The sequence below is a fragment of the Puma concolor genome, chromosome A3, assembly GCF_028749965.1.
Source record: "Puma concolor isolate L17-30 chromosome A3, mPumCon1.1.hap2, whole genome shotgun sequence".
NCBI classification, from domain to species: domain Eukaryota; kingdom Metazoa; phylum Chordata; class Mammalia; order Carnivora; family Felidae; genus Puma; species Puma concolor.
The window spans coordinates 39,141,301-39,164,594 of NC_141669.1; the positions used below are offsets into that span (position 1 = coordinate 39,141,301).

Genomic DNA, 23,294 nt, shown 5'->3' on the forward strand with positions numbered 1-23,294 from the left:
AAGGGAGGACTTTCACATATGAGGCCGCAGGGTTTGGGGAGGGGTGCTCCTCGTACCCTGGTACGCTCTCCTCTCTTTTAGTACACAAGCTCTGCCCCTGCCCACCATACCCCTTGTTTCCACAGGGCACAGGCCCCCCCCCCCCCCCCCGCCCCAGCTCGAGACTACATTTTCCAGCTTTTTTCGAAGTCAAGTGCGTCCACCTGATTAAGTTCCAATGGGATTCACATGGAAACGAATGTCCCTTCCTTTAAGGGAAATTGCTTGTTTTCCAGTTCCTCTCCCCCTCTCCTCCCGTGTTCTGTTCCAACAGAGAAAAAGCAGCCGGGTCACCGGGAGGCCTGTGCTGCAAAGCGCACATCCCACATCAAGGCTGTTCCGTGGCCGAGCAGGCAAGTGTGGTCTTGAATTTAGGGCTCTCTTTAAGTTAGCCCGTCCCCTCATGAACACAGGAATGGTTACCTTACGCAATTATTTTGTCTTTATAATGCCAACCAAAACAGAAGTCATGACCACAGTCACAATCGAAAAGATAAATCTGATTATAGAAAAATTTTGTTGGTTAGCAAACACAAGCCAAACTAAACGCCAAATGACAAAATTGGAAAGCAATATTTGCAACACACGACAGACCACAGGCTAATACTACATATATTTTAGTAACTATTTACCACTTGTGTTGAGTACTTTATGAGACTGTCTTGAGTAATACTGACTGTAACCATGTGAAGCAGGCACTATACAGCACAATGACCAATCATGCGCTCCAAATTCACCGCTGATTCGCCGAGCGGCTTGGGGGAAATGACCTAAAATAAGGATAATAATACCTTCTTCATAGGATTATTTATGAAAATTAGATGAGACAGCATTGCTCTGAACAATAAGAGCATAGCTCTTTGTGCTATGCCCGCACAAAGGTAGGGATGCCTTTGTCTAATTGGTGCAAAGGTGACTTATGGACGAGGGGCTCTCAAATGAGTTAATGCTGAGCGAAGTACCCAAAGTAGGTCCTCAGTAGAAGTTGACAGTTATCCTTTTTTAAAATTTTTTTATTATTTTTTTAATGTTTAATTATTTTTGACAGAGAAAGAGAGAGACAGAGCATGAACGGGGGAGGGGCAGAGAGAGAGAGGGAGACACAGAATCCAAAGCAGGCTCCAGGCTCTGAGCTGTCAGCACAGAGCCCAACGCGGGGCTTGAACTCACAGACCGCGATATCATGACCTGAGCCAAAGTCGGACACTCAACCAAGTGGACCACTCAGGCGTCCCGACGGTTATCCTTAACATTAACATTACTGCTTTCAATCTCCTGGCCAGAAAACAGGCTTGGAGAGGCTGTGTTTTCTCCCTGACAGGGTTAATGCAAAGATTCTATTAGATGGATAACAAAAAGTCAAACAGTCCAACAAAATTTGCCAAGAACATTGTTCACAGAAGAAGAACGCACATACGAAAAGATGGCCAAAATCACTCATAATTAAAGAAGTGAATGTGGAAACAAGAAAGGAGATATTTTTTGTCTATGAGATTAGTAAACTTTGGTTATATTGAATCTTGAATAAGGGTGTGAGGAAACAGTCTCTCATGCTGCTGATGGGCTTGTTAATTAGCATGAGGCTTCTTCTGACCCAGAGTTTCAGAACTAATCATTGAATTCCAAATAAAACAATGCTTTACATTCTCAGGGTTTCTGATCTAGGATAAATGCAGGGGTGCAAATAACTAGCCAGCTGATCCTGGACGTGAACAACATTTGACCAGCCACTGACCTGTCACTACAAACAGGCTTTCTCTGACATTTTCATATTTATTTTAGTTTTAGTTACCAAGAAATTTATCTTGGCTAGGGGGAGATAAGATGCAAACTTTTGAAATTATGGCCTCTAAGCAACAAAACAAAAAGTGTTAACACGAGTGCTTAAAATTATTCCATATGAATCATTCACTACCCTTGCCTCTTAGAGACTATACAACATGATTTAATCTTTTGTTGATGACTCAGGGTCAATATTAATGAATACCAAGGACTCTTTCATCTCAGAACTCAACATCAAATTGGTTTATATTATCTACAAACCCAATAAATTAAGGGGACTATTCAATAAATGATGTTGGGACCCCAGGTGGCCTTCTAGAAAAAAGAAAGTTGAATCCTCATCTCTCATCCAAATAAATTACAGCGGATTTTTGAATATAAAAAGCTTTGAGTGGGGTGCCTGGGTGGCTCAGTCGGTTAAGAGCCTGACTTTGGCTCAGGTCATGATCAAACCGTTCATGAGTTCGAGACCCGCATTGGGCTCTGCACTGGCAGCCTGCTTCAGATCCTCTGCCTCCCTTTCTCTCTGCCTCTCCCACTCTCTCTCTTTCCCTCAAAAATAAATAAGAAACATTTTTTAAAAAGTTAAAAGAAGTTTTGAATATAAAAAAGCAGAATTGTAAATGAAGAAAACACGCGACAATTATTTTACAATCTCAGAATGAGGAAGGCCTGGCAGCTTTGACACAAAAATCTAGAAGCTCTTAAGGAAGATACTATTTGATGATATAAAAACGATACCCATGAGATAAAAAACAAAACACTGAAACAAAGACAAAAGGGCATATCAGGATAAAATACTGTAACTCCTATTAGAGACAAAGGGCTCAATCTCCCCAAAATAGATACAGCTCTTAGCAATGGATAAGAAAATTACTAATATCTTAAAGGACACTATTATCACAAATCCCACAGAAGCTACTTGCAGCCTAGTTACTTCCCTTTTTGGTTTTTCCTTAGCTGGGGTATCTTGAGGGCAGAAACTCTCTCTTTTCTCCTTTTCTCTTGTGCCTGGTCCAGCACCTGGCATGTCATTGGCATTTCATGAATTTTTCACCAAATTAAGAAGCTTCATATGTTATATATTGAAATGTCTATGGGGCGCCTGGGTGGCGCAGTCGGTTAAGCGTCCGACTTCAGCCAGGTCACGGTCTCGCGGTCCATGAGTTCGAGCCCCGCGTCAGGCTCTGGGCTGATGGCTCAGAGCCTGGAGCCTGTTTCCAATTCTGTGTCTCCCTCTCTCTCTGCCCCTTCCCCGTTCATGCTCTGTCTCTCTCTGTCCCAAAAATAAATAAACGTTGAAATGTCTAGTGTTTCATTTGCCAAATGCTTTCTCACCTCAGAAGATCGGTCCAAACAATGCTCTCAGGCAAATCATGTATTTTATTTTTTCTAAGCAGGAAAGTGTCCATTAATCTTTACCTTGTGTTCTCATCTGTGACTCATCCATGATCAAAGGCAGTCTACTCCATTCCCCGGTTTATCTGTTCAGAAAATAAAAAATAGGCATTCAGAAAATAAACACTATTATTTACTGAATGCTTAGTGCTTTACACATGTTATCACATGTAACCCTTCGAACAATTTAGGTTATAGCCATCTATACCTCATACATGAGAAAATCAAGTAGATTCAAGTGGCTTTTAGCTGGTGGTACTATTCCCTGAGTTAAATATGCACCAAAGCTGAGTCCGGAGCCCAGGTCTCTCTGTCTTCAGAAACCAGAGAACTGGAACATTCTGCTTGATTGCCAGAAATACTTCTGAGACCTTCCATCACAGGTTCCTAGGAGGCTCTGCTTTAGAAGGACCAATCTAACTAGTGCCCCACAATGACATGCGCTCCCTCAATTCAAGTTCACTCCATTTTCACCTCCCAAATCTCCATCTAAGATTTCCTTTCCCCCCAAACCATCTTTTTTCCCCCAAATACATATTTATGCATTCATATGAAGTGCTCCTTGACTTTCCCACCACTTGTATACTCTTTGCTCCTTAGCATGGCTCTCAACCGTCTCCCACTGCCTCTCTGCTTCTGACGGACGCTACAGGCACATACATGGTAGCCATGGCTTCTCCATGTCACCTCCAAATGAGACAAGAGCAGGAGTCCTATTATTTGAGGAAGACTTTGATTGATTCGGATACCTCTCACTGATCTCTCCAACTTGCGAATCACTTCTTTATCACTTATGTGTATCTACAAAGCAGCACTTTTCCCCATTTTTAAAGTTTTGAATAGGTAATTATGCTCCCAAACTCAAATGTCAGGATCATTGTGGGGGTGAGGGGGAGATTAAAAAGTATACAGCCTGCAGGCATCCCACTCTAAGGGTTCAGACTCCATGTGGGCAGAGTCAAGGAATGTGCTCTCTGGGTGACTCTGACACAGGACTCAGAAGCACTGGTTGGAAAATTAGGTCAGTCCAGCTTCTCCAATCTCAGCCTTGACTGGGTGGGGTCAACTCAAGAAGATCTAGACTAAGGGAGCAGCCATAGGTTCAAGGTTCAAGCCATAGGTGGTTCTTCTCCTTCTCCTTCATCATCATCGCCATCAAAAAACCATCTATAGAGTGCCTATTATTTGAAAGTAACTACTATTCTCAAAAGGTAGAGACAAAGCAAAGGTCCTAGGATAGAAAATCTGGGAACTGTTTATTTGTTTTTGAGAGAGAGAGCACAAGTGGGGCAGGGGCAGAGAGAGAGGGAGATGCAGAATCCCAAGCAGACTCTGCACTGTAAGCACAGAGCCCGATGTGGGGCTTGAACTCACAAACCATGAGGTCATGACCTGAGCCAAAATCAAAATTCGGATTCTTAACTGACTGAGTCCACCTAGGTGCTCCTGGGAACTGGGATTTTAGAGGAATGAATCTTAGTTCAATTGGAGGTTGGTAAGAAGAGGTACAGTGAGGTAGTAAAATACATGATGCTTATACAAAAATTTTACGTAAAATGGAGTCTAGCAAAATGATAAAGCCACTGATACTATAAAACCCACTAATCTTTCTCTGTTTGCCAGACACGGGTTGACTTAAGATCCTGGTTACATCTTGACCTGTCAATTCATACAACTAAAGAAGAGAACTGGTTTTTAAACTTCTTGATTCATTCATGGCAAACCATGACAGGTTTAGGACCAATGCATTGGGCAAACCACGGAGGGTGCTAGGGCCATGCTGTTTCAGTAGGAGAATGGACTCCTTTCATTCAGACTGGATGGCCAAGACTATCCATTGTTCTGTCAGTGGAGAAGTCTAGGTCACAGAAGATAGACAGGAAGACAGGAAGATAGAAGATAAGAAGATAGCAGTTAAATTTACTAATTACATTAAACATAGGTCACAGAATTCTTAACCATTTCAACTTTGGAAAGTGTTGGGTAAGGACCACTGCTTCATACTGAAGCTCCACACCTGTCTTTTCAAGATAGGAGAAGAATTGAGTTCTCCTAGGAGGAAACTTCTATCTTCATAGACATCATATGCATGGTTGGGTGAGGGTTTATAAATTAGCATATCTTATAGATAAGTTTTGCTCATCTGAAAGCCTAATTTATCCTTAAAAGACATGCTTATTTCAGTATTCCCAGGCAAGATAAAGTGACCTTGGGGATTGTAAACCGGTAGCCTGAGTCTCCTGGGTCCCTTGGTCCTCTGGGTCATACAGAGTCAGAACTTTCTCCTGTCTGAAAGGTATGTGAGTGCAGAGATTCATGGCTTATCATGTCTGCCTGGAGCCAGGGCCAGGATCTGTCATGCTCAATATATATTTCTGGAGTTCATAAATGATCCTTCTTGAATTTATAAATGAACCTAATTTTAAACTCAACCTGAAATACTTGCTGAAAATGTTCTGCAGGGGATGGAAAACACTTGGACAAGGTTGATAAAAATATTTCATAAACATTGTCCAGTGGCAGCTGCCAGGGCACAAGAAATCCTCTCTCTGTTCCTTTTTGGATATCATCATGGATTATGTCTTCACAAATTTACAATAGATCCCAAGGAGTAAGTACCTCAGATGGTTTCCTGAATCAAACATTTAAAAAAAAATTTTTTTTAACGTTTATTTATTTATTTTTTATTTTTTTATTTTTTTAAATTTTTTTTTTCAATGTTTATTTATTTTTGGGACAGAGAGAGACAGAGCATGAACGGGGGAGGGGCAGAGAGAGAGGGAGACACAGAATCGGAAACAGGCTCCAGGCTCTGAGCCATCAGCCCAGAGCCCGACGCGGGGCTCGAACTCACGGACCGCGAGATCGTGACCTGGCTGAAGTCGGACGCTTAACCGACTGCGCCACCCAGGCGCCCCACGTTTATTTATTTTTGAGACAGAGAGAGACAGAGCATGAACAGGGGAGGGGCAGAGAGAGAGGGAGACACAGAATCTGAAACAGGCTCCAGGCTCTGAGCTGTCAGCACAGAGCCTGATGCGGGGCTCGAACTCACGGACCGTGAGATCATGACCTGAGCCGAAGTCGGATGCTTAACCGACCAAGCCACCCAGGCGCCCCATGAATCCAATATTTTAAAATAAAAGTTAGCCAAACCTATCAAATGGGGCAAATTAATATCCTTTTCCATTCCCATGTAAACACATGTAAGCTGCAATTCTTGAATTTTTTTTTTTAATTTTTAAAAAATGTTTATTTATTTTTGAAAGAGAGAGACAGAGTGCAAGCAGGGGAGGGGCAGAGAGAAGGAGACACAGAATCCAAAGCAGGCTCCAGGCTCCAAGCTGTCAGTATGGAGCCCGATGTGGGGCTCGAATCACGAACCACGAGATCATGACCTGAGCTGAAGTCGGACACTTAACCGACTGAGCCACCCAGGTGCCCCTGTAAACTGCAGGTCTTTATGTTGGTTAAAAAAGGTTCAAAAACCAGAATTTTTTTTTACTGCTAATGTGGAAGTTTGTCTTAACCTTAATTTTAAATAAGTACCATTGGGGCACCTGGTGGCTTAATAGGTTAAGATTCTGACTTTAGCTCAGGTCATGATCTCATGGATCGTTGGTTTGAGCTCCACATCATGTTCTGCACGGACAACTCAGAGGCTGGAGCCTGCTTGGGATTCTCTGCCTCCCTCTCTCTCTCTGCCCCTCACCCACTTACATGTTCTCTCTCTCTAAATTAAATATACATTTAAAAATAAAATAAGCATTATTAAACTGAACATCCCTTTGTTACTAAACATTATAAGTAGTGCTGTTCTTATTGAGGAATTTATTTTCAGATTTGGGTCTTTGTTAATAAAATTAAGTTTACCCTTACTTGTATTACATTATATATATATATATATATATATATATATTTTTTTTTTTTTTTTTTTTTTTTTTTAATTTGCTTTTTAGTAATCTCTACACCAAACATGAGGCTCAAACTCACAACCTCAAGATCGAGTTGCGTGTTCTTCCTACTGCGGCAGCCAGGTGCCCCTACATTATTTACGTTTTTATTTTAAAACTTTCTTGAAATTTATCAACATTTTTTAAGGAACCAGTTTTATCAGCAATATCAATGATCCATTTAAACCGTTTACCTTCTACATATGGCAGAGATTCTATCCGTGTGTGTGTATAATATTAAATTTACAGTATAATATTTATAGTAGTGCCATATGGTTGCCTTTCCAAATAATGGAATTTAATTTAATTACTTTATTTATTTACTTATTTATTTTTATTTTAACTCCAGCACAGTTAACATCCAGTGTTGTTAGTTTCAGGTGGGCAATATAGTGATTCCACACTTCCATACATGACCCAGTGTTCTTCACGACAAGTGTGCTCCTTAGTCCCCATTGCCTATTTTACTCATCTCCCCACCTACCTCCCCTAATGGAATTTAATTTTATTTATTTTTTATTTATTTTTTTTATTTTTTTTTTCAACGTTTATTTATTTTTGGGACAGAGAGAGACAGAGCATGAACGGGGGAGGGGCAGAGAGAGAGGGAGACACAGAATCGGAAACAGGCTCCAGGCTCCAAGCCATCAGCCCAGAGCCCGACGCGGGGCTCGAACTCACGGACCGCGAGATCGTGACCTGGCTGAAGTCGGACGCTTAACCGACTGCGCCACCCAGGCGCCCCCAATTTTAAAAACTGCATCAACTTAAGAGAAAAATGTTAAGGAAGAAAGCATATATGATACAGAGAATCACGAAGAGGATACCAGAATGACTGGATTTGGGGAAACACTGAGCTTTAGAAGAGAGATCAGAGCGAGCATGGAGGGGAGACAAGGGAGACAGACTGGTTAACGACATGAGTTCCTTCTCCTGGGATCACGTATGCCCCCCTATGGAGTTTGGACTTTATCCTAAGAGCAGCAGGAGCCACTAAAGACTTGAGAGCAGGGGAGTGCTGTGATCGGATTTGCCATTTAAAAAAAATCATTAAGAAGGTGGTGTGGAGGGAGGATTGGGAGGTGACAAGAGGGGCCGATGGCAATAATCCAGGGGAGGGGGTAATGGTGGTTTAATGCTCGGTGTTGCCAGTAGGACAGAGAGAGTGAAGAGTGACCATGGCATGACTTGGTCAACGAAGTAGAAGAGCTTCTGGTTTCTGGCTTAGATAACTGGCTCAGTTGGGGAGAGGGTTTCACAGGGGTGTGGAATACAGAAGGAGAAGTAGGTTTTACGAGGATCAAGATTACTTGCTTAGACTTGCTGGATTTGAGGCAACTTACAAAACAATGAAGAGGAAGGTCCGGTAGGAGTTGATCACTGGGCCAGGAGCTCGCGTGAGAAATTAGGACCGGAAGTCACCAGCACTTTTCTTCCTTTCTTTCCTTCTCTCCTTCGCTCGCTCTTCCTTCCTTTCTTTTTCTTTTTCTTTTTCTTTTGCTTTTTTCTTTCTTTCTTTCTTTCTTTCTTTCTTTCTTTCTTTCTTTCTTTCTTTTTCTTTCCTTCTTTCTTTCTTTCCTTTTCTTTCTTTCTTTCTTTCTTTCTTTCTTTCTTTCTTTCTTTCTTTCTTACTTATTTTGAGAGAGAGAGAGCGCACATGTGGGAGGGGCCAAAAGAGAGGGAGAGAGAGAATCCCAAGCAGGTTCTGCACTGCCAGCGTGGAGCCCGATGCGGGGCTCGAACTCACGAACTGTGAGCTCATGACCTGAGCTGAAATCAAGAGTCAGATGCTCGACCGACTGAACCACCCAGGCGCCCCAGCACTTACATTTCAAAGGGATAAACACTCACCTGTATTAGTTTGCTAGGGCTGCCAAAACAAAGTATTACAGACTGAGCGGCTTAAATTCCAGAAACTTATTTCCTCATAGTTCTGGAGGTTAGAAGTCTAAAATGAAGGTATTGGCAGGGTTGGTTTCCTCTGAGGGCCCCTCCTCATGGCTTGCAGATGGTCGTTTTCTTCTGGTGTCTTCACATGGTCTTCCCTCTATGTGTACATGTCTGTGCCCTAAATTCCCCCTCTTCTATACAGACACCAATCATATCAAATTAAGGCCTGCCTTAATTACCTATTTTTACCTTAATTACCTCTTTAAAGACCCTGTCTCCAAACAGTCACATTCTGGGGCACCTGGGTAACTTAGTCGGTTAAATGTCCAACTCTTGATTGCAGTTCAGGTCATGGTCTCACACGGTTCATGAGTTTCAGCCCCACGTCAGACTCCACACTGACAGTGCTGAGGCTCCTTGGGATTCTCTGTCTCTGTCTCTCTCTCAAAAATAAGTAAATATGGGGTGCCTGGGTGACTCAGGCAACTAAGCATCCGACTCTTGATTTCAGCCCAAGTCACCATCTCACGGTTTGTGAGTTCAAGCCCCATGTCAGGCTCCACACTGACAATGCAGAGCCTGCTTGGGATTCTCTCTCTTTCTCTCTGTCTCTGCTTCTCCTCCCCACCCCTCTCCCTCAAAATAAATAAATAAACTTAATAAATAAGTCAACATTAAAAAATAGTCACATTTTGAGGTACCGGGGGTTAGAACATTGACATGTTAATGTTGGGGGAACACAATTCAGCCTATGACAGCATCCTAACTTATTGAATCAAAAAGGAAATTTGTTGGCTAATGAAACCAAGGGGACGAAGAAGGATGTTGGATCAAGGGATTCAAATCTTGCATCCAGAATGTATCTTCATTTCTGTCACTCAGTTTTACTTGGTGTCACCTGCATTCTCAGGCAGGCTCCCTCCCTCATAGTACCAAAGGTAGCCATTTTAGCATTACAACCTCTGTACAGGAACCAATCCGTGTGAAGAAAGGAACTTCTTCCTGACAATCCCAGCAGAAGTCCCGAGAAAGATCTTTTTTTTTTTTTTTAACATTTATTTATTTTTGAGACAGAGAGAGACAGAGCATGAACGGGGGGACGGTCAGAGAGAGAGGGAGACACAGAATCTGAAACAGGCTCCAGGCTCTGAGTTGTCAGCACAGAGCCCGATGCGGGGCTCGAACTCAGACCGCGAGATCATGACCCGAGCTGAAGTCGGATGCCTAACTGACTGAGCCACCCAGGCGCCCCAGTCCTGAGAAAGATCTTAAATGACCTACCTCAAATCACTCACTCACCTCAAACAAACCACTTGTGTGGGGGCAAGTAACATGGGCAAGGACCAAGTTTGAGTCCCCAGCCCATCCCATGCAAACCTCAAAAACTGGCAGTAATGAGAGAGTGTTTCTTTATAGCGTTGCTAAACAGGCAATAATAACTACAACAAACCAGGCCCACTCCAATGATTAAAGCCACGGGAGTAGGTGTGGCAACCCATGAAGAATATGTAGAGGAAAAGAAGAAGACCAAGGTTAGGAACCTGAGGGAACAAAAAACAATATGCAAAGAATGAAAGATGAGAAACAGACATCCTTCCGGTAGATGCAGGAGAGAAAGAAAGAAAACCAGGACAGTGTGTTATCACAGATTCCAAGAGAAGAGACAGTTTGAACAGAGAAACCATGATTTGCAACACCCAGGAGTAAAAAAGTTAATGTCTTTAATTGCAAGAAGCTCAGACACACCTTTTGTTGTTGTTGTTGTTGTTAAAGACACACAAATAGAAACATGGGCAAAAAATCAGAACAGGCAGTTCATAAAAAAAGAAATTAAAATGACCTATGACCAGGTAAATTCATTCATAAGGAAAAACAAACCAAAACATTTTCAAGATATGCCTCTCTGTGCTTTTAAGATTGGCAAAAATAAAAAGACCTGCACAAATCCAGGGTTAGTAAAGGTGAAAGGAAATAGACATCCATGGGGAACCTGCCGGTGGTATGAACTGCAGGACCTTCTGGCAGAACAATCTGTTGGAATCAAACATTTAAAGGTACATGTTCTAAACACAAAAAAAAAAAAAAAAAATAATAATAAAGGTACAGGTTCTTTGACCCAACGAATACCAGCTAGGGATTTACTATCACAAATAAATTCAGCCATATTTTTTTTTTTTTTAAAGAAAATAATCCTGGGGCGCCTGGGTGGCTCAGTCATTAAGTGTCTGACTCTTAATCTTGGCTCAGGTCATGACTTCAAAGTTCATGGGATCAAGCCCCGAGTTGGGCTCCGCGCTGGGCATGGAACCTGCTTGGGATTCTTTCTCTTTCCCTCTCTCTGCCCCCCCCCCCCCATGCTTTCTCTCTCTCAAGATAAATAAACATTAAAAAAAAGTAAAAATAAATAAAAAGGAAATAATTCTGGGGTGCCTGGCTGGCTCAGTCAGTACAGCATATAACTCTTGCTCTCGGGGTTGAGTTCAAGCCCCACATTGGTGTAGAGCTTCCTTAAAAAAAAAAAAAAAAAAATGAAAATCATAAAAAAAAAAAATTAAAAAGGAAATAATCCAGAGATTCATCAAAAAAAAAAAAAAAAAGTTAAACTCAAAATACTGCCCACCAGGTATGGAGGGGCACCAACAAATCAGAACAGACACTGGCTAGAAACCATCCATACAGCCATACTGGTGGGTCCCCACTGAACATCCTATGAAAAAGGGAACACCAGGTGAACAAAATGAGGTAGATTTTTGGACATACGGGCTGTTTTAGAAAGTTCTCCAGAACGTGTTAATGCAAGTATAAGGTGCAGAGCCATGTGAACAACACGGATGCCATTTTTGTACATATTTAAATACATATAGAGCTGTGCTGGTAAGTATTTCAAAACATTTTCTGGAGGAGAGCATAAGAAACTGAGGGCAAGTGGTTGTCTTTGGTGAGAGAGACTACGTAAAGAGAGGGAAAGAGGTCGTACCGTTTAATGTCATAGAGGCTATACCATTTAATGCTTCTTAACTTTTTTTTTAAGTTTATCTATTTACTTTGAGAGAGAGAGAGAGCACCCAGGGAAGGGGTAGAGAGAGAGGATCCCAAGCAGGCTCAGCGTTGTCGGCACAAAGCCCGACTCAGGGCTCCATCTGAAGAACTGTGAGATCATGACCTGAGCCGAAATCAACAGGCGGATGCTTAACTGACTGAGCCACCGGGGCTCCCCTCTTTTTAACTTTGTAATTTATTCAAGCGACAAACAATAATTGAGCACCTACTAATGTCAGGCACTGGCCTAGGCGCTAAGGAAATAATGCAGGAGGCAGTTAAAGCTGAGTGCTATTAGCATGGGCTCCTCAGCCGCACTGTTTGAATCCTGGCTCCCCGCTTAGAAGATGGGACACCACAGTTAAATCACTTAACCTTTCTCTCCGTTGCTTCATTCGTGAAGTATGGACTAACAGTTCTTATCTCACAGGACTGCTGGAAGAATTAAATGTGATAACACACGTAAAGTGCTTAGCCCCGTTAGGTATTTGGCACACATTCCTTAATTGTTAGTGCTAAAAAAAAAGGGAGCGAGAAGAGACCCAGTCCCCATCCTCCATCCAGAACACCCAGTATAGTGGGTGACTGAAATGGAGAGGAGGAGTTGGTTACTGGGAATGAGGGGCCAGGGGGCTGGATGAGCCACCCAGGCAGATGCTGGCACCACCCAGTGGGAGGGCAGGGCTTGAGGGCCTTCTTGCCCCGAGGACGAGGACGGAAGAGTGGAGGGAAGTGCAGCCTTCAGCTGAGATGGCCTCAGGACACTTTGGGAGGATCCTGGGAGATGCATTCAGTGCAGGCAGGTTCTGCCAGGCAAGCTGTCCTAGGACCGCTGGAGGCACCCTGGGTGCCTGGTCTGGAGCAGAAGCAGGAGTCTGAGAAGTGAGCCGAGGAAGCCCAAGAACGGGGCTAATCAGGGAGAGCCAGAGGCCAGGAAGCATTCCAGAGAACTGCGGAGGGGAGAGTGAGGCGGTGGGGAAGAGGTGTAGGGATCAAGCAGGGGAGCCAATTATGAACAACTTTGCTCAAAGGAATTATGGGAGCACCACTGTTTCGGCCCATAGTTTTTCTCTTCTTTTTCTGCATTAAGTACACGGAACTTCTGTGGTATCTTCAGATGTTTCAGGTTTCTAGAGTCCTTAGGATTCATCCTTTTTGTTATACTCATCATGCCTAATGTTTGAGGAAGAGGGGCTCGAACTTTGGGGGTCAGCCGGCAGGTGGCTGGGTGGTCCCTGGGTCACGCCCTTGCTTCTGAACCTCCCCGGGTTGGATTTTTGCCCCACTCCATATTTGCAGCTCACTCCAGTCTTCCGTGACTCCCAGGTGGCTGAGCGGGGTGACTGGCAGGGGCAATCTGGCCAATGTCAACTTAAAGGGTTTATAAGAGAAAAATATTCTTGGCACAGAAGACATATCTCAAGTTGGTGGAAGGCTTGTCCTCCTGGAGGGGAAAGAGCTGCCTCAGTTTTCCACTAATGCTTACAGTCAGTAAGTAGAGCCCTAAATATTCGCTAAAGGAGCAAATGCGTGGTCCCTCTGAGTCTGTTTCCATCTGTAGGTCCCAGCCTTTGAGGTATGGACTGGAGAGGACAGGACAGGCTCCTCGGTGTGCCCCCCAACTAACGATACTCCCAGCTCTAAAACTGGAACCGATTAAGGGGTCGGAAGTTGGAAAAACATGACAGTAAGTAAAAAATGAGGCGGCGGGTCCAGCTCTAGTTGGTCAGCAACATCTTAATCTATCCTCTCCTCATGGAAACAACAAATGCACTAATTAGCCTTCTATATTTTGGTGGTTATCTTCCCTCCATGATTCCCCAAACTGTACTCTCCAATTACAATCTAAGTTTTCTGGAGTTCTTTTCTCACCTCCTCTGGTTCATTTTTCATCTCCACTGGCACCAGAGTTTATACTTTTTATCGTATTTTCCCCAAATGTTTTATTTTCCAGTGGTGAAAACATGTAACAGCCTCACCATTTTACATTGGCAAGGAAGCACTAATCAATTGCCTTGATTACATCTTTTTTGTGAAAAAGCGATCTGACAAAATGTTATTATTGGGTGCTTGCATTTTAAGTACATTTTTTATCCTGTTTTTGAGTGCACCCACATGCTTTTACATTTTAATTTTAAAAAATAGGGATTAAAAATTATTTTAACTTTGACATTACAAAACCCCAGGCCACGACCAATAATAGTTTTAACCTTATCTAACTAAGATGTGATTGAAAACGGATAGAAAAGTAAAACTTCCAAATCCCTAGAGGGGGTATCACACCTTACAGATCCCTGCCTAGATGTACGCTGTAACACAGGCAAAGAACCACTAGGTGGCTCTGTCATTTTTAGGTAAAACTAAAGTCCGCAGAAGATCATGCATAATTAAGGAACAAAATCTCTGGTAGGCAGAACCTCTCATCAAAGCAAGAGATGATAATTTGCAATCATGGCCTCTTACTCAGAAATAATTTGGAGCTATTGGGTTAAGAATTAGACTAAAACAACAACAAGAACAACAACAACAGCCCTGCAAAACTGCAAAGTCTGTACACATAAGCAATTTGTTAAAAAATAAGGGAGGGTATGATAGCCTTAAGGACATCAATGACTAAAGGGGAGATGGTTACAAATGTTTTCTAATTTACTGTCATCTCAGTTTCTAGAGTTTCTTTTGGACTTTCTGTCTCTCTCTCTCTCTCTCTCTTCCTTTTTTTAGATCTTTAAACTTAAGAACAAATATTAAATTGAGCCTTATAACTCATTAAAAATTGCTTTAAAATTTCCTGGGTCGGGGCGCCTGGGTGGCGCAGTCGGTTAAGCGTCCGACTTCAGCCAGGTCACGATCTCGCGGTCTGTGAGTTCGAGCCCCGCGTCGGGCTCTGGGCTGATGGCTCAGAGCCTGGAGCCTGTTTCCGATTCTGTGTCTCCCTCTCTCTCTGCCCCTCCCCCGTTCATGCTCTGTCTCTCTCTGTCCCAAAAAAATAAATAAACATTGAAAAAAAAAATTTAAAATTTCCTGGGTTATAGTTGTCATCTTTATTAACATCCCAAAAGAAATAAAACAACTTTGTTTTGTACTATTGGGAAAGGAGAAAACACACACACGTTGTTCTTCTCTAAGAAAAATTTAGATCAAATTTAGATCCTTAAATCAAAATACAATTAAACAAACACTATTCCATTCTATAGCATTTGCCAAGAGATTAAAAGAAACAGTGTGCTGAATTCAGAGGTCAGAATAACTCTTTTCTGAGTCCAGAAAAGATGAAGAAAGTAGTTACTTGGAACTGTGGTTTGCATTTTAGGTATTAAATTTACTAGTTAAGTATCTCTGGATATCATTTTTTAAGAAATGAGATAACAGATGATGATAACGTTCTGTAAAGTACATAACTAACTTTATATCATGAAAATAAGAGTGGAGTAGAGGGGGGTGGATTTCCAAACTATTAAATATTCTCAACTGTCAGTCTGCAATGGGCAAACAAAAAACTTCCCCCCACCCCTCTCCCTTAAATGCGAATCTCAGACTTGTCACTACCTAGTAAGAACATATTTAGGAATGATTTTAATTGTAAAAGAAACAGTTTTCTTATTGTTGTTCGGAGCCAATAACTAATGACTGTGTGACATGTGGGGTTGCCACAGTATCTTACTTGTTTTGCTTGTTTGTTTGTTTTTTGTTTTTGTTTTTTTTCCCGGGCAGGAACCACATTTCAAAACTTACAGAAGTAGAAAGCAAGTCCTGTACCATAATTCGTTAAGACCGTTTTTGTAAATGAGCGCTTCTTGCACAGTTTAAATTACAGTTGGCTTTAAAATGCTAATTCCGAACCCACTTATTTAAATGTCTCTGAAAACATACACCCTTCTGTTTTTGAAGAAAACAAATCGCACCAAAGGACTGCACAAACCGGACTTAAAATGAACAAATACTTCCCGAATGTGAACGACATATAGTTATGTGTTTAGAGACATGGTTAGAAGAATTAAAAACCAATTTCAGTCCCTCCCATCACAGAATCCCCTAGGAGATGGGGACACTCCAAGGATGCCCGTTACTAAAATCTACCGTAAGCCCCCAAACAGTTGTAAATCGCGTCTGTTCTTTTCGACGGGAAGCCGATCGGTTGAGACCGGCCGTGAATCCTGGAACTCAATCACAAAGGGTGCAGAAGCTCGAGGTAGAAAACCAAAGGGGGCTAAGCAGGTGGTCTGAGTGGCCACCCAAACTCATCTTGGGCACTTTTTACAAAACTGCTGTACTGTTTGGGTTACCTTCTGCTGGTTTCCACATTCGTCCTTTTATCCCACCCCTGTGCTAAGAACAAATCGGCTGGCAGTGGGGTGCTTTTCGCCCTCAACCTGGAGGCGCGGGCCTGCGCCAGCCTCCCCCGGGCTCCCGGGCTCCCGGGCCCGCCGAGGAGGGGCTCCAGGGGCGGGGTGGGCGGGGCGCGCGCGGCGCGAGGGCTCGGGCGCGCTCCGCCGGGATGCGCGGGCAGGTGGGGCGTGGCGGGGGCGTGGAGAGCCCGGGCCCGCGGGCCGCCGCCCAGCCCCGGGCCGGCCCGGGAGGAGCCGCGCCGCAGACGGTTATAAGAAGCCGGCTCGCGGGCGCAACGCGCGCCTCCGCCGACCCCCGCCCCGGCACCGGTCACCCAGCGAGGGCCGAGGCGGGGCCGCAGGGAGGTTCCCCCAAAGGGATGCTCTCGCCCGAGCGGCGACACCAGCCCCGCTCGCCCCTCGCCGCCGCCGCCGCGCCGCACCCGCCGACGGCCGCCGACATGGCCCTGTACTGCGGCGACAACTTCGGTGTGTACTCGCAGCCCGGCCTGCCCCCGCCCGCCGCCGCCGCCGCCCCGGGCGCCCCGCCGGCCTCCAGGGCGCCCTACGGGCTGGCCGACTACGCCGCGCCGCCCGCCGCCGCCGCCAACCCCTACCTGTGGCTCAACGGGCCGGGCGTGGGCGGCCCGCCCGCAGCCGCCGCCGCCGCCGCCGCGTACCTGGGCGCCCCGCCGCCGCCGCCGCCGCCCCCCGGGGGCGCGGCCGGGCCCTTCCTGCAGCCGCCCCCCGCCGCCGGCACCTTCGGCTGCGCGCAGCGGGCCTTCGCGCAGCCCGCGCCCGCCGCGCCCGCCTCGCCCGCGGGGCCCGCCGCGCCCGGCGAGCTGGGCTGGCTGTCCATGGCCAGCCGCGAGGACCTGATGAAGATGGTGCGGCCGCCCTACTCGTACTCGGCGCTCATCGCCATGGCCATCCAGAGCGCGCCCGAGCGCAAGCTCACGCTCAGCCACATCTACCAGTTCGTGGCCGACAGCTTCCCCTTCTACCAGCGCAGCAAGGCCGGCTGGCAGAACTCCATCCGCCACAACCTGTCGCTCAACGACTGCTTCAAGAAGGTGCCCCGCGACGAGGACGACCCAGGTGAGGGCGCCGGACAGGTGCTTCCCCGGCCGGGAGGGCGGGGAGGCGGCGCCCGGGCAGGGGCCGACTTGGATGGAGCTCCATGCGGAGTCTTCTCTTCCTAACTGGGACTGGGAGCCAGAGCGGACGGAACAACCGCCCGAACCCCGAACCTCGTCTGGCTGGGGTGGGGGTAGACCGGAGGACAAAGAGAACTATCAGAGGACCCACGAGCGCGGGGGCCCGGTGGTGGGGGGCTCGCCCCTTGCACCCACTCACACCCACCACACACACGCGCAGAGGCTGGCCGGTTAGAGAAAAACGAAAAAAGCCAGTATCCTCAAACGGGAAGCCACCCCTGGGTGCCAGTGGAAGGGAGGGACCAAGCTACAGGGAGGTAGATTAGGAATAGGAACACGCGTGGGCTCTCGGATAAGGGACGTCTATAAAGGGATTCAGGAGAGCTGAGAGCCCCGGCACATTTTCACGGAATAGGTAGTGAGAGACCGAGCAACAGCCGGCCGTCCCAGCTGCCCCTGGAGACACCTCCTTCTTCACCGGGGTCCTAACAGACCCTCTTCCTGCACCAGGGTCCTCTCTGTGTCCTTCGTGGAGTAGGCGCCCGCCTTGAGAGAGACGACTGATGTCGTGGCACAGGCATCCGGGGACAGGGGATAGAGGAATCCGAGAACTAAAGCTGGGTCCTACAGAGTGTGGTTTGGTGCCTTCACTATTTAGAAATGTAAAAATGAAAACCCCAAGTGTGCTGCATTTCTGATCCGAGCCCCCCGCCCCGGGTGAGGAGGGCTGGGTTACAGTGGAGCGCTGTGAGTGGTTTTCTTCTACCGGAGCAGTGGAGGCCGAAGAAAAGCTCAAAAAAAACCCGAGAGAACAGGATTCTACTTGAGGTTTTCAGAAGGAGCTGGGGACAGAGGAGGTGGGGACAGAGGCGTGATAGGAAAAAGAGATGCAGGATTTTGTGTAAATGCTCTTCTGGAGCGTTCGCACCTTGAAAGCACTAGAGAGCGGTGCATTCCAAGAGAAATACGGTACAAACCGTGTGTGATTGCAAATTTTCTAGCAGCCACGTTAAAAAGGTAAAAAGAAGCCGGTGGAATTATTTTTAAGTAACCCAAAATATTGTTTCAACAGCGAATATAAAAGCTATTAGTGAGACACTTTATGCTTTTTGTTTGATATTAAGTCTTCAGAGTCCTGTGTGTGCTTGATTCTGCAGGGCACTTTGGACTAGCGAGCCACTTTTCAGGTGCCCGACAGCCATGTGTGACAAGTGGTTACTGTATTGGACAGGGCATACAGTTCTAGAAGGTATCTTCTAGATACCTTCCCCATTTGGGCCGTAAAGCACCTGAGATTATCATGTTAATGGTCATGTATATTCTTCTGGGCTGTCTAAAAAGTTAGCGTCTTTAGCTAGTATCTTGTCAAAGCACTAAATATCCTGATAGGTACAGGTGCTGGTATTCAGATGGAAGTTGTATGAATAAAGAAAAATTTTTTTGCAACTATTTGCAAAAAATGTGTTACTGAGGATCCTGGGTTTGGAGGAATGAGTGCTAGTTCATGCAGGCAACCTAACACAGTGTTTAGGTAAGAATGCGGAGTCTAGAAGCAGCCTGCTTAAAGCCGAGCTCTACCATTGCTAACTGGGAACACAGCAGGTTACTAACAACCAATGTGGCCTGTTTCCACAGAGCTGAGAGGAGCAACCGAAGTTGCCCGTGTAAAGCACTCTACAAGACAAGTGCTTACCAGTACTTTTCAAATGCCAAAGATTCTGTTTACCAGAAGTGATAAAAGCTGTTGAGAGAGAAAATGCTCCAAGAGGGTGGATCTTTTTTCCCTCGATTATGCTAGATAGTGAGGGGGATTTTCTAAGCAGAAGACTAGCACCACATGCACTAAATGGGGCTCTGGTCTGAGATTTGCCGGTGGAGGAAAAGCTGGGAAGAGACCTGGGGCACCTCCTGTTGAAGGGGAGGGAGGGAGGGATGTAGATTCCAGGAGCTCCCTTGTCCCCTGAACACACGTTGTCCAAGGTGGTGTTAAAACAACTGACTACCCAGTAATAACTTTTGTGATTTTTGTTTGGCAAGACAAATGATTGTAGTATTTGAGGTTGCCTTTTTCCAGTGGAGTGATTTTGTTTTAAGGGACAAATATTGTACCCTTTGAGCAAATAATAATAACAGGTACCAGAACCCTCACGGCCAATCTGTAAAATGGGTATTAATCTCATGCCTGCTTTTATAAATCAAGAAATGTAGGCTCACGTTTAAGTAGCACCAGGATTTTGCAAGGGCGCACGCCATGAGTCTGGAGGGGGAGGTGTTGGGGCATTAAAAATGTTTTGGGCCTAAAATTAGGTCTCACGATTTAAGTAGCATGCACTGCCAGGAGAGAGTGGAAGTGGCCAGAACATCTGGGTTCAAGATTTCTCCTTGGAGGTGAAGAATAAAACCTCCCCCGGAAGGATCAATGTAACCAGTAGAGGGGACTGAGCATGTTTGTCAGGGTTTCATGAGAGTCCGTCCTCCCTCCAGGACTGAGGCTGAATAATTCGAGGGCATGGACTGGGTCCTTCTCTGACCTGGGTTTCTTTCTCCACCCCGTAGGGAAGGGGAATTACTGGACCCTCGATCCAAACTGTGAGAAAATGTTTGACAACGGGAACTTCCGTCGGAAGCGGAAGCGCCGCTCCGAAGCCAGCAGCTCCTCCGCGGCGGCCCCAGGGACCACAAAATCGGAAGACGGGCTCTCCTCAGGATTGGGGTCGGGAGTGGCCGCGAAGCCGGAAGGGGACAGCCCGACGGCTTTGCTAAGGCCGTCCCAGTCCCCAGAGCCTCCCGAGGGCACCAAAAGTACCGCCTCGTCCCCGGGAGGCTCCCTGCTCACCTCCACCCCCTGCCTCAACACCTTCTTCAGCAGCCTCAGCACCTTGAGTGTCAGCGGCAGTGGGGGCACCCAGCGGGCCCTCCCTGGCGGCCGCCACCTGGGGATCCAGGGGGCCCAGCTGCCCTCCAGCAGCGCCTTCCCCCCCAGCTCGGTCTCGGAAGCCGCGCCGGACACCTTGCCGCTGAGCTCCGGCGCCAGCAGCAGCAGCCAGAGGCCTTCCTACTGCAGCCCTTTCCCTGCCGGCTCCAGCGGGGGGCAAAGCAGCCCCTTCAGCAGCCCTTTCTACAACTTCAGCATGGTCAACAGCCTCATCTACCCCCGCGAGGGCTCCGAGGTATAGGACGCACCAGCCTCAGCTTCTCAGACTTGAATATGCGCACCTGAGATCTTGTTAAATGCAGATTTCCCAGGCAGTAGGTCTTGGGGCAGGAAGGGAGGCTCTGCCTCTCCCTGGAGCCCCGGGTGATCCCCTGGGCCCACTGGCCACATCTGGAGGCGCACGGGAGTCGTAGATGACTCTTTCTACAGCCCAGCAAGCTTTCACAGGTTTCTTCTGGAGAAGGGCCTCCCTGGAGAGAAAGCCACCTCTGTTCTGGGCCAGTACCTGCGAGCCCTGCGAGGGCCTGGACCGCGTCTGTTTTGCTGATCGCTGTATATCAGGGTTACAAGCTCAGATGTGCCCACGGGGCAGCTAAGAAACAAAAGAATGAAGTGTCTTGGGTAGGAAAAAAGGTCGCAGTTGGTAACTGCAGCAGTGGGGAGCGGTCGCGACTGACCAGCTGAAGGCCGCTGTGGGCAGCTAGTTCTTTCCTGCCTGGCAGCATCTTGATTTTTCTGGAAAAGTCAGGTGTCTGGATTTTTTTTTTTTTTTTTTAGAAAACCTCCATTTGCCTTCTTTGCCACCACTTAAAGTTCTTAAAATACTGTACCAGGAAACACCACAAATCCTCCGAGCTACATCCAGCTCACAAGTCACCTCTGCTGAGGCTCCGCTTCTGGGACTCGGTGGATACTAATAGCAATAGAACTGCCCAGGCAAGCTGTGTGCGGAGTGCCGTTTCAGACAGACACTCGACGTGTGATCGCACAGCAGCCTTGGGAAATCAGTATTGTTACTGTCCCTGTGCTCTCTATATGAGGCCAGTGCATCTCCCAAGATGTCACACACAAGTCCCGAGGAACCAGGATCAGGTCCAGGCAGTCTGGCTCCAGAGCTGGTGCTGGTAGATTTGTTCTGGTCCTGAGAAACAAAAGGTGCCGTTATCCGTAGGCAGACACAGTGTGCAGGGGGTGGGAATGAGCTACATCTCATTTGACCAAAGATTGACATAAAGTGACCATTTCAGATGTTCTCCTGAGCAACAAGGACAGACACCTCCCTCTGCCTTCTGCTGCCATATGCCCAGGGTGACCATTGTCCTAGTTAACTTGGTGTCCTGTCCCTTTTAGCGTGTGTCCTAGATCTTTCATTTTTTAAAGACAATATTAGAATGTTTTTAAAAAATAGTTTTGATATGGAATTTTTTTTATAGTTTCTTAATAAACCGTCTGTTAAAATTTTTTAATATAATTTATTTTTTAGCACTCCCTTTTACTTCTCAAGAGGTACCTGCATTTGAATAGTTTTTATGGTCACCCTCCCAGTGCCCAGCTGAGTGTCTGGTCCTTGGCAGATCCTTAGCCACCTTTTGAACTCACCCAAAAAGTGCTAATTAAAATGTAGATAATTGTTGATTTCATTGGAACAGCTGATAATGTCCTGAGTTGCCTTTGTTCCCTGTTGTTGGATCTTTGATAGGAGAGTTGCTGGTTTGGGGATTTACTTTTTTTTAGAAAATGGAACGCAAGTAAGTATATTGTAAAAAAAAATTTTTAACTTTTCCCTGTGTATTCTTTTTTGAGACTCACAGCGTTACTTTAAAATTTTTATTTTGAAATACACAATACAGAAAACTATTTTTTAAAGTTTTATTGAGGTATAAATAACATCACCGTTACTTTTTAAATATTATGGACGAAGACAACCAAAGAGACTACCTACCCCCCAGATTGTGTGTACAAAAAAACCGTTTCTGTGGATATTTTTCTATGTGAAAAATCGTAGGGACTTTTATAAATATTATTTCTAACACAGTTCTATATTTGTAAATTAATTTATAATGTGAACTGGGACAAAAAAAATTTTTTTTTCCCAAGAAAGTACACTGCATGCTGAGAATCACATGAAATAAACTCTTAAGTGGGATGATTTCTGGCCACCTTTTCGCGTTCCTGTTTTTCTGTCTTCAGCGTCTTTCTCCTAAAGGAATAGAGATGTAAGGGGCATGACACTGAAGCCACTACAGGGACTTTGTTGAGAGCAAAAGCAGATGATGTTCCCATTGGATTGGTCCCACCTGCCCATGTCTGAAAGGCTGGAACAAAACAGTTACTCTTGGGGATGGTCTATAGGCATGTGAGCATTTTATTGATTTTTAACAGAGTAACAGTTCTGTCTTAGATCAACCAACCTAAGTGTACCAGACAACTTCTGTTCCAGAATGAAATGGTGCTGTGAGGTCTCACCAGCTGGCAGTAGTCCTCAGGTGGCCTCCGCAGCCCTGGGTGTGGTGGCCCTCAATGGGGCCACAGGCAGCCCATCACTGCACACTGCCAAGGAAATAGGAAACTATTGAGACTGGGCCCCCATCTAGAAGAAACCAGGAAAACGAGGTTTCTAGACTAGGGTTTCTCGGCCTCAGCACTACCGCTATTTAGGGTTGGGTAATTCATTGTAGAGGTTGCCTTGTGCATCACAGGGTATTTAGCAGCCTCCCTGGTCTCTACCTGTTAGACTCTAGAAGTGCCTCCTTTCCACCTGGCCCTGGCCACATGG

At 45.8% G+C, this 23,294-nt stretch overlaps 2 protein-coding genes across 3 annotated transcripts in view; one reads left to right on the forward strand and one right to left on the reverse strand.

The window, feature by feature from the left end:
• SPMIP9 (sperm microtubule inner protein 9) overlaps positions 1-16,503 on the reverse strand; it is a 66,452-nt gene extending 49,949 nt beyond the window's left edge. For both annotated transcript variants that reach the window (XM_086699833.1, XM_086699830.1), the window contains exons 1-2: positions 16,385-16,503; positions 3,244-3,305 (exon numbers count right to left, since the gene is read on the reverse strand). The gene's annotated coding sequence lies outside the window, so the exon portion shown is untranslated. The remainder of the gene's footprint in view (positions 1-3,243; positions 3,306-16,384) is intronic.
• Positions 16,504-16,741: 238 nt separating this feature from the next.
• FOXI3 (forkhead box I3) lies at positions 16,742-22,677 on the forward strand. The gene is made up of 2 exons (XM_086700627.1): positions 16,742-17,524; positions 20,140-22,677. Exons 1-2 carry the CDS (start codon positions 16,807-16,809, stop codon positions 20,757-20,759), a joined length of 1,338 nt encoding a protein of 445 aa, XP_086556753.1. The 5' UTR covers positions 16,742-16,806; the 3' UTR covers positions 20,760-22,677.
• Positions 22,678-23,294: the final 617 nt, after the last annotated feature.